The sequence below is a fragment of the Notamacropus eugenii genome, chromosome 4 (assembly GCF_028372415.1).
Source record: "Notamacropus eugenii isolate mMacEug1 chromosome 4, mMacEug1.pri_v2, whole genome shotgun sequence".
Classification (NCBI taxonomy): domain Eukaryota; kingdom Metazoa; phylum Chordata; class Mammalia; order Diprotodontia; family Macropodidae; genus Notamacropus; species Notamacropus eugenii.
Genome location: NC_092875.1, coordinates 288,132,343 through 288,144,395, shown reverse-complemented (window position 1 = coordinate 288,144,395; position 12,053 = coordinate 288,132,343). Strand labels below are relative to the sequence as shown.

General features: G+C 39.4%; 1 protein-coding gene across 3 annotated transcripts in view; it reads right to left on the bottom strand.

Annotated features, from left to right (window-relative positions):
• PREX2 (phosphatidylinositol-3,4,5-trisphosphate dependent Rac exchange factor 2) overlaps window positions 1-6,770 on the bottom strand; it is a 426,568-nt gene extending 419,798 nt beyond the window's left edge. For all 3 annotated transcript variants that reach the window (XR_011966134.1, XM_072604786.1, XM_072604787.1), the window contains exon 1: window positions 5,742-6,770. Coding sequence is in view for 2 of the 3 variants with exons in the window: in XM_072604786.1 (XP_072460887.1) it covers window positions 5,742-5,882 (141 nt within the window). In the remaining variant the exon portion in view is untranslated. The remainder of the gene's footprint in view (window positions 1-5,741) is intronic.
• Window positions 6,771-12,053: the final 5,283 nt, after the last annotated feature.

Here is a 12,053-nt window from a genome sequence, read left to right as displayed (position 1 = left end):
GAATCAAGAATTAAGTACTTACTATGTGCCAGGCACTGGGCTAACTGCTGGGAATACAAAACAAAAGGCATAATCATTCTCTTTCTTCAAGGAGCTTGCACATGCAAACAAGTATGAATAAATAAGATAAATTGGAGATAATCAATAGTGGAAAGGAAGTAGAATTAAAGTGTACAGGGCAAGACTTCATGCCAAGGGTGAGACTTTAGCTAAAACTTGATGGAAGCCAGGGAAGCTTGGAAGCAAAGATTAGGAGGGACAGAATTCTGAAAGTGGGGGACAGCCAATGAAATATGCACAGAGCTAGACAAAGGAGTATCTTGTTCAAGGAATAACAAAAAGGCTAGGGTCACTTGATCACAGAGTAGAAAGAGTGAGACTTAGGAAGACTGGAAAGATAGGAAGGGGCCAAATTCTAAAGGGCTTTGAAAGTCAAACAGAATTTTTTTTTTGATCCAAGCTGCATCATGAAGCCATTGGCATTTATTGAATGGGGTGATAGAGCTGACATGGTCATACCTGCACTTTAAGAAAATCACTTAGATAGTGATAGTATGTAATATGTGATGTAATGTAATGATAGTGATAGTATGATATTTGATAGCAAAGTATGTAATGGAGAGGACAGAGATCTGAGCAAGAAGACAGACCCACAGGCAAACAAACAAACTTACAACATTTAATTACAGATATATGTCAACACAGTGTCCAAAACATATAGCAAAATGGGTTGCCTACCCAAGTTATGGGTAGATTTCACTCCAGTCTTATGAAGTTTAAAAAAATGTTTCCATCTTTCTCAAGAGCAGTATCCTATTTTGGGTTGGCATTTTGAATCAGTTTGCAGTTGCAATAATGTTTTCAATTAACTCCCAGTAGAAGTAAAAACAAATTGAGGAAGAGAGCCAGGATACCAATCTCAAATCCATTCAACCAATAAATTTTATTAGGTACTCAGCCTGAGAAACCTGCTCTGAAACACACACACACACACACACACACACACACACACACACATATATACACATACACACACACACACACAAACACACACACTTGACAGACTAGTCTATTCCATTTTCCTAGCTGTCCCCTTAGCACCCTATCTTCTCCAAACTCTAAACACTGGTTGAATTTTCAGAAAACTTTTTCAGCTACACTTCAAGGAAAAACTGTGATCCTATAACAATGTAAAAAGGGATAAGTTTTTTTTTCCAGACAAGAGGAAGCTATAACATTTATGACAGAAAGAGAGGATCTCCAATTGAGTTGTTAGGTAACATGAAGAAGGATAATTCAGCATTTAGTAACTGCCTAAATCTTAGAGGCAAAATGGGGCTCTGTCCTTAGAGAACAGAAAAGCTAGTTTTGACTTTTTAATAGAGAAGGAAAGTTAAACACAAGAATTACTTTATAGAAATGAACCTTGCATTGAAAAGAACGAGAGTAGTACATAAAGAGGCGAATAGCAATCGAACAATGTGGGTTTTTCCAGGAAAGGAAGTTGTGAGCTGGTTTGGACTAAATACAGACAAGGGCTATGTCATTTTAAAATCTTTGTGTCCCTAATAACTAATACAGTACATTGCACATGGTAGACAACAAACTGTTATTAAAAATCAACTAATAACTCTATTCTGTTTGCATCTTTAATTTTTTCCTCCCTTATCTCCCTCCTCCAATTGACTGTCCTATAAATTCTATGTAATATTTCTTTTATACGTCATCCCCTTTCCACTCCCACTACTAGCACTCCACATTTAAGTCCTATTTCCTCCTTCCTAGAATACTCTAAAACCATCCTAACAGGGCCCATGCCTCAAAACTCTTCCCTAGCCATTTTTCCTAAACAGGGTTATCCAGTTAATCTTCCTTTATGAACAAATCTGGTTGTGTCATTTTTCTGTTCAGAACTTGTTAATGGCCTCTGTACTTTACGTTCATAATCAAAGTGAACAAAGTCAGCATATCTCTGCTCTATTCCACTCACATCACCTCCAGGTCTTTGTTCATACTTTAAATATCCTCCCTACTCATGGTGGCCTATTCAAATCCTACTCATTTGAGCATCTCCTACAGGAAGTCTTGACTGACTAACCCAGTAGGAAATGATATTTCTTTCTCAGACTTCATATATAACTTGGTAACTTTTATTCAAGGATTCAATAAACATGAATTAAGTGCCCTCAACATGGAAGGTACCCTCAGGCACAAAAGAAAAGACTGTCACTGACCTCAAGAAGTTTGCAATCTACTGGGCATGGGTGTTATTATATGACATGAACAAATACTGTTCTGAGGAAAGGACCTTGTAAAATTTAGAGTCCTAAAAATATGTAAATAATCAACATAGCAACTATAATACAAGGCTAGTAATATAGTGAAAAGAGACATAAAGGTAAAGAGCATTAGGAACATTTGAGGAGGTACAGAACACTTTCTCTTGGAAGTATTGAGGCATGAAGAAGCCAGCACCTGAATTATGCCTTCAGGAGAAGGATTCTGAAAGACAAGGAAAAGGAAGGAGTGCATTCCCAGGCATTAGGATGATCTAGGAAAACACTGGAGGGGATAAGATGAGATTAGGGAATAGTAAATCTATCAGGCAGGATGAAAAGTACAGTGTGTGAAAGAGAATAATATGAAATGAAGACAGGTTGAATACAAATGTTAGAGGACCTTAATGTCAAGCTAAAAGTTTTGTATTTTTATATTAAAGGCAATAGCCAGCTTTTGAGATGGGAAGTGATATGGTCATATTTATAAGATTACTTCTCCAGTTAAGTGAAAAGAAAGACTGGAGTAGGGAGGCCACTAAGAAAGCTACAATAATTAGTAAGAAGTAAAGAGAGTCTGAACTAGGATGGTAGTAATACAAATTGGAAAGGAGTGGACAGATGATTGAGATATCATGGAAGTAGAGATAACGGGACGTTGAAATCGGTCACGTGGGAGGGAGGTGTAAAATATAGTAAAAAGTCAAAGATGACTTCATGGTTCTGAGCCTAGGTGACTGGAAGGGTAGTGTAACAATCAACAGTAATAAAGAAACTAGGTTGGGAAGGAAATGGGGGAGCGAGGGGAAGGGTTAGGAATAAAGAGTTCATTTTTGTACATACTGAGTTTGAGATGCTAGTGGTATTTCTTGGTGGGGCAGTCCAGCAAGTACTTTGAAATGCAAGACCAATTATTCAGGGAACAACTGGACCTGGACGTAAGGATTTGGGAGTTATATTCATAATTGTGATAACTGTACCCATCATTTGGAGAGGTTCACAAAGGAAGAGAATGTAGAGAGAGACGAAGCCTGAAGGCTTTGGTTAAGACATTCATACCTAGAAGGTAAGAGGAGGGTAATAAACAAGGAAAATTGGGAGAAATGGAACAGAGAAATGCCACAGAAGCCCAAGGAAGACTGAATGTCCAAAAGAGAGGAATAGCTAGCAATATCAAATGCTACCCTTATGCAGCGAGGTGAACAGAGAGCCAGTCTTGGGATCAGGAAGGAGACCTGGGTTCAAGACCAACCTCTGACATATCCTAGCTATGTGACTATGATTAAGTCACAACTTCTCAGTATCCCAGACCATAATCTAAGACTGTAACTTATAATCTTTGCTTTGCATTAGTGGGTGGAGTTTTCACAACAGGAGTTCCTCACACCAATGAAACCACAGATCTAAACAAACAAAAAAGTGTGACAATTTCTCCATGTTGTCTCCTTGAGTTAACTTCTTGCTGTTATGTGTTTTTCTTGTTTGTCCTTCATTCTCAAAGAGGACCATGACATCAGGAAGGTGATGCCATGACTTGCAAGTGAATTGGATTTAAGTGAGGGAGGGCTGTGCAGAGTCACCAGCCTCACTTTCTCCTCCAGAGCCAATCAGGGTCAAGCGGTAAGATATAAATCAGGACAACTAGAGATGGCCCTGCTCTACTTTACCATCGGTTTTTTGAAGGCTATCCCTTATTCATCTTTTCTTTCTCCTCTAGGGCCTTTACAATGTCTCATATGGCTGATTGTTGTCATTGTTGTGTGTGTGTTTAACACTTTTCTTTTTTAACCTTAAGCCCATACCAGCAAGACTTGTTTTCTATTAGGATCAATAAGGCAATAAGATTAAAAGGAAAGCTTGGAAGAGAAAGGGGTTAAAACCTTCCAAGAGTCACCATATGTCAGTGCTTTGTAGAGAAGGTAAAGAAGGCTATCAAAATCAGCACTGACCAGACTTTTTTCTCCCCCATAGGCCACACTAAAGGGCTATAATTACTTCTAGTTACTTACAAAATTGAAAGACTCTGTTGACAGGAGTAAAAAAAAATCAAGAGGAGTCAAATTTGAGACTAAAAGTTTACAAAATTACAAAGAATGCATTTCCATTTGTCTGACTGTGTTGGCTTTAAATTGTTCAGTCTACCAAAGCCAATCTGTGCATCCTCCTAAATCTGAGGTGCATTCTTGCCAGAGTCAAGTAAAGATTTTCTTCTTCCGTGTTCCGTGATCATATGCAAAAAGTATACAAATCTCAGAAAGTTGAGTAGGAAGTTTAGTGTTTGAAACACTTCCCTCCAGACAAAGGGGAATGGAAGGGGGTGGGTAAAAAGAGAAGAATGTCAGAGCCCTAATAACAACAGCCAGGCATCATACAAAGTGAAGCTGATGAGATGAATTCTGTTTATAGCTAAGACACTTAAGTTCTTGAAATGATGCTCTCCCAAAGCAAATAGGAAAACAAGGAACCATTTTCCATACTCTATTTACATCAGAGAAATTGCTTCAGAAGTTTGTTTCATCCAAGAGTTGAACCTCCTGGCATTAAAGCTAACACAATTTTTTCAAAGCCAGTTCTCAGGGAAGTTGAAACAGTGAGACAAAGCAGTATAAGGGATCTTAAAGTTTGTAGGTCTGTCTTTTTTTTTTGACATGAGTTTTATTACACCACACTCACACTGAGTGTGTCTATCAAGCCCACAAGTATAGTACAGAAGTCTTAAGCTAGGGGAAAAGGGACTTGTAGGAAGGGGTGTGAGTACCACATGTGGCTTTAATATCCAACAGCTGCTGCAGATCAAAACCTCTTTGCTCTTTCTGTTACCCCCTGCCAGAATACTATGTTTCAAGGATTATTATAAATAAAGGGACTGCACTGCCATGTAATCTGAATAATGAACTCAGACCCCGACAGATTCAGACATTATTTAGCCAAAAGTACCTGAATGAACCACTCAGTTCTTGATCACCAAACCAAAGCCCTAAAACAAGATCCCAGGGTGTAAGGAAATAAATAATTACAAAAAACATTTTTTTTTTCAAATATACAGTGTTACTGCAAGAAAGCAAAGGAAACAAAGGGGGCAAAGGGGAGGTGATAAACGAAAAAAGAATGAGGTCCTTTTCATCAAGCGCCTCTTCCTTTTGCATCTAAGGTGGCCAAACCAAGAACCCTTGAAGGTCCTTGCAAAGCCGAAGCCTCCAGTTCTCCAGAATCCTGTCCCGGTGTAGGCGATCCCTAAGTCCCGAGGTGCAGGAGAGGACTCCTGAAGTCCATGCCTCTGCAAGGTCTCTCCCACCTCCTTCTAAAACACAGGACTTCAGATCGCTCCCCCAGAAGGAAAGCTGTCCCCAGCTTCCTAGGGTGGAGGAGGGGTCCGTTCCAACTTTCCAGGATCCCCTCCGCAGAGACCCACCGGCCCTTCCCTCCCGCTTCCCACCTCCGCTCTCCCGCTCCCGGGAAACTCACCGACACCAGAAACTCCAGCGTCCCCACGTAGTCCCTCTCTGTCTTCAGGAGCTCGCTCAGGACGCACACCCGGAGGCGAAGCTGCTTCTCCACATCTTTCCCGCTCTCCCCTTTGCCTTCGCCTTTGCTCTCCTCGGTCATCGTGCGCTGCTGGATCCGCTCCCGTCCCCGTCTTCGCCGGGCTCGGTTCTGCCCTGCCCTGCCCTGCCCTGCCCTGCTCTGGACCCCGCGACAAAGCAAAGTTGCCTTTCTCTTCGATTAGTCCGAGAAGGCCCCCGGGAGACTTTCCATGCTGAAAAGGGGATGGAAGGAAGAGGGGGAGGGGGAGGAGCGGGGGAGAGGGGCGGGGAAGCCGGGATCTGGACTCCGGCGAAGTGCCGAGGCACCGACAGCAGCGCGCCGGACCGGCAGACCACCCTCCCTCTCGGCAGATGAGGGTCCGGCCTCCCCTCCCGCACACCGTGGCTGCAGGTCCCAAAGAAGCAGGGGAAGCAGAAGAAGAGAAAAGAAGAAAAACGACCCAGATCCAGAGGATACGGGCTTTTGCTCCCTGGGACTGGGGTATCTGATCAGCCTTTGCAGACCTAAGTTTGCCTTCTCTCTCTCTCTCTCTCTCTCTCTCTCTCTCTCTCTCTCTCTCTCTCTCTCTCTCTCTCTCTCTCTCTCTCTCTCTCTCTCTCTCTCTCTCTCTCTCTCTCTCTCTCTGTCTCTTTCTCTCTCTCTCGGCAACAGTAGCAGCAACTTGGACATTAATCAAAAAGCTCTGTATCCATGTGACTCCGACCCTTTACCCTTCGCCAAATCTCAGGAAAAAGGAAAGGAAACACAACCTTCGGGAAGTGTTGTGTGCCAGCTAACTGCCCCACCATCTCTCTCTCTCTCTCTCTCTCACACACACACACACACACACACACACACACACACACACACACACTTTGAAGTTTGAGACTAATTGTGAGCTCTGAACACCTAAGAAGATACAGGCACTCACTGGCTTTATCATGTCCCAGGTCCCCACTACACTGTTGCTTCCCTGGCTCTGACCTGTTGTTAAGCTTTAATGTGCTGTGTACATATCCTGAAAGCAAAGAAACAAGTCCCCTCCATTACATAACTAGGGAAGAAAAATATTTACCCTTACGCCTGCCTTTCCCTAGCTGAAAATAAATGTATTGATTTTTTTTCTTCCCTCTCCAAACTAATTTTTTTTTAAACTTGAAGCCTGAGAAAACTTCTCTGTTCACTTAGACGGTACAGTATTTTGTTCTCATGGATTGGACAACAATAGGTCCCAGTTCATGCCTCATTTGGTCATTGTTTGGGCTCTGATGATTCAGCATCAAAAGCAATTGTTTCTGTTTTGGCCAGAAACGCTGAGGGTCCTCGCCTCCCAAACTTGTTTTTAATTGGGCAAAAAAAGCCATTTTTTGCTTCATTTCTTACCTAGCCTTAATCACTGAATGGGTGGCCTCAGACAGAGACCTGGGGAAAACTTAGCTTAAAAAGACCAAGGTCTCCCACTGCATTTGGGCCATCGACAATGTTCCTTATCTGTATCTTGCCTCTGGAAGAAGATGATTGGGAAGGAGAGAGTGAGGCTCGTGACTTTGCACAACTCTGCCTCACTTAAATCTAATTCACTTGCAAGTCATGACATCACCTTCCTGATGTCAAGATCCTCTTAGAAGGACAAACCACAACAACTGTAGTTTGAAGCTTTGCACTTGAAAGGTCAAATTAGCATAATAAATGAAGACACCCTGGGGATGTGATGGGCCAGCATAATCAACAAACTTCAGATGTAATGAATAAATATATCCACCATATTGAGTATGTCATAGAGAGGAAAGAGTGAACTTTGCTTTTCTACAACTTTTTTCCCTCAGAATTAATAAATTCATTCCCAAGACACATTTGCATAGGATTAAAGCTACTGAAAGAGACTGTCTTGCTTTTAATGTTTATTTTGACTGTTTTGCTGTACTTGTAAATAGAATTAGGAGCTAATAAGGACTCAACACATCTAACAAATCTAACACAAACAAAAATAAAGTAGATGTTATCAAGTTTTATATTTCATTTTGGAATGGATTTTTCCTATAAAACCCAAATTTTTTAGATCACCAACTGAATAAGTTGAAATAATCCCTTAGCAATAGATGCATTTTTATATTAAGAAGTTGAAAATAAACTACAATTTTCAAAGCACCTAAAACCTTTTTTTCATTTTTTTCAAAAGATAAGCCTCATAAGAAAAGACTATGACAACTTTCTAAAGTTTGTGTTCTGAGATTTTTTTTTCCAGAAATCTGTTGCACTCATTTGCAGCTGGTTAAAGTTCAAACTGATAATAGTATGATGAACTGATGCAACAAGTACTAGATTCTAGACTCATCTTCTGCAGAAGTAAAGTAAGATCATTTCACATTCAATAGTCAAAGAACAAAGAGCATTTCAATAAAAAGTCTGGGACCACCTAGCAAACAAACAAAGCAAAACAAAAAAGAACAGTAGATAGAGGAACTATAAATTCAATAATAGATAAATCAAACACATGTTTTATACTTCACACAATTCAATAAGGGCAGGAAGGAAGAAATGCAGGTGTTAAAGAGGTGCTTTCAACTTTTGCCAAGCTCATCAGTGTTCCTTCCATGGCTGATCCTTAGTGAATGTCGTCCTTCCCTGGCCAATTGTGCCCAATTACTGAACTGCTAATACCCCTTCCCTCAACAAAAAGGATCTTCCTTGGCTTGTTTTTGTCTAGATGCCTTACTGTGACAATGCCTACCCATTCTTCTGCTTCTCCCTATAATATAAACAGGGCACAACATCATTTATAATTAATACACAACTTCAGGACCCCATGTGGGGCTCTCTTTTAGAATGTTCCTAGTATCTCAGCAACAACCAATTCTTTCTGAATCAGGCCTAATGGGACTGGAATATCCAGTAAAAACATAGTAAGAGACAATGGTGGTAAAGTAATTGAAAAATGTTGAAAAAAAAGCAGCTGAACTGAAATTAACTGCAATAAACAAGTTTGGTTTCAGAAAACAGAAGAAGAAAAACATCTCTCTGTAAAATGCTGAAAAATTAACCTGTTACATGTTGTATATGGTATCAGATGAAATTGCTTTGTCAGTCTAGTTTGCTTAATTTCTTTTCTTTGTCACAAAGGAGAGTTAAATGTGGAGTGGGAAAGTAATAGAAATATTGAGAAATGACTGTGATATTAAGTTGGGATGGGGGAGAGACAAAAAACAAAGTATAAAAAATGGCATTTATGAAGTGAAGTCAATTAATATTCAGATCATCTTTGTGCTTAAATTCATTTTACATTTTACATGCTTCTCAGGCATTTCCAGGTGTAAGCCAGTTAAAATTTAGTGTCACAGAGAATGGAGGAACAGTGAAATAACCTATATGGCTAGGATAAGCTATGCAGTTGAGACATCTGGGGCAGGTCAAGGTTGGGTAACTTTCCAAGAACAAGGAATTTCTGTGAAATACAACACTGTTTCTTTATAGGAGGACCTCTTCCAGTCAAATTTGTCAGAGGTCACTTTACTCATGTGTTAACATAAAAATATATCCCATAAAAATGTCTTAATAAAAATGTTTTGATGAGTTCATAGAAAAATGTAATTTCTAATGTGTATCATACAAATGACATTCAATTCACTAAATATTTACTTGGCTGTCATGGTTTTTATTCAATCATTTCAGTTGTATCTTACTGTTCATGACCTCATTTTGAGGTTTCCTTGGCAAAGATACTGGAGTGGTCTGCCATTTCTTTCTCCTCCTCATTTTGAGATGAGGAAACTGAGGCATATAGGGTTAAATGACTTGCTCAGGGTCACGCAGTTAGTGAGTGCCTAAGGCTGGATTTGAATTTATGTCTTCTTTTCCGGACCCAGTGCTCTGATCAGTGTACCACCTAGCTGACTGTCACAGGACTTCTTTATTAACTATATCAACAGGAAAAATAATATACTATGTAAAATGCATATAAAATCATATAAATAAATTCATATATTACAGTACTTAAGTGGATGTGTGATGTTATAGATTGTTGCAAATTTCAAACTATCTATACCATCTCATCATGTATGATTTTTGCCAGTGTCTTTAGATAGATCTTCTGCATGTCTAACATGCTGGAAAGCTTTCCTTGAAATTATTGCACTTCATGAGTTTCATGAGTAGCAGTATACATCTGATGATGGTGATCCTTCCCTCTAACTTTCCCTCTTGCCATATGAATGAATGGCCCACTCCTTTTCAAACAGGTATTTCCTCTACGGTGCCTTTAATGCACTCCTTTTGTACAGGTTATCATTAGAAATGTGCTGCAGACTCTTTGCACCCACCATTTATCTCCATTCTTTATGTTACTCCCAGCTGTGATTTCTCAAAGATTGTTGTATTCCAAGATTTACAACTATATACTATTGTGGGAAAGACATCTGTTTTAAAATATGGGTCTTTTTTTTTTTTATGAAAGAGCAGTTTAGGATTAAAAGTAGTATATAGTGTTTTTTACTTAAATACAGTCTCACCTGTTCTTTTTCTCTGTGCAATTCTGGGCTACTGTGTGGTGCTTGCCCTAGATCTAAATTTGTGTATGCATATTTACAGATATACACACATATGCATATGCATATTCATATACATGTACTGTATGTATATACATGTACATATAGAGATACTGATGTATTAATTCAATGGATTCTCCATCCAACTATACATCATAATCTGAGCAACAGGTATTGTTCAGCCATTTATTTTCTCCTGTATGTATGGTTATTCAGTATCTCTTGAATAAACATAGATATCATTGAGGCAATAACCTACTAATCCTGTAAAGGTTTAGAGTCTGAAGCAAAAGTAGCATCAGAAGGACTTTGTCATCTTTCTTCCACTTGGACCTTAAACAATGTATCCTCCTTAACACTTTTCAAAAATAGACACTCCTTGTTCTATATCTTACTTGACACTAATAATCAAAAGTTCATTGTACAGGAATATCAATATAGTTAGCTTTTTCAAGGCATTTTATATGACCCAAGCATAGGCATGAGAGACTTCTAATTAAAGAATAGTTTTCAAGGCTTCATTTTGATCCATGTAATCCAATGTTTTCTTTTTATAATCAACGAACTATAAGAACAATAGTTTCTTACATACTCTGCACTTTTTAGTTGACTAGGTGACTATCAAGATGTGGGTCTGAGAATTATCTGTGAAAGCCTGTTTATTCCAAGAGTAAGAAAGCAACCATTTGGCCCTCCATAAACTCACATACAGGAGTTTAAAAGTCATATTTTAAAATCATACAGGATAAATAATTCTAAACCTATTCTGAGACCTAGCTTATAATCAAAATCTTTATTCATTGATGACTTTTATTAGTCAGCAACCTTACATGCCATCTGTTATCACTGTCCTCCCCACCATCACCTAACTAAAAGTCCCATACTATTACCTAATATACCTGATGTGGTTTGGCCAGTCCCAGTTTCTTCCCCCCCCAATGCTACTGTTGTTTGCTCTTCATTCCCGAAGAGGACCATGACACCAGGAAGGAGACTTTGTGACTTGCAAGTAAATTAGGTTTGAAGGGCTGGGGCACTTAAGATAGCAAAGATCGACTCAAGCATGGGCAGGGACTTTCGTCAGCTCAAGAACTAATTTCAAGGTGCCCAGCCTTGGATGTCTTGAAAAATTTCTACAAGGGAACGATGTGACTTGAAACACAGATCCAGACTCACCTTGCAGCCTCTCACAAAGTCCAGCATCTCTCTTTCTCCCCCACAGAGAGTGTGACCCATCAACTTTAAAGCCTGTTTAACTGAAGCCTCTGCTCCCTAGCTGCCTAATAATAATAAATAACAATTATTATTATTATTATTATTATCACCTAACATTTAAGTTAGCACTTTAAGATTTGAAAATTACTTTACAAAAATTATCTCATTTTGTTCTCACAGCAAACCAGGGAGATAAATGTTATTGTCATACCCATTTTACAGATGAGGACTAAAGCAGCTAGAGGTTCAGTGACTTGACCCAGGTCATATAGCTCATAAGTACCTGAGGCTCAATTTGATCTCTTGCCTTCCTGATGCCAAGTCCAGCACTCTATCCACTACACCTCCTATCTTCTTCTACAATCCCTGCCTTTAATCTGATACTCTGTATTTATATTCCTTGATGACCTACTACCCTGATTTAATCTACACTCTCCTAACTTTTTTTTGCACTGCTTTATCTTGCTACATGTATTCTTATTCTTGATTTCTTGTT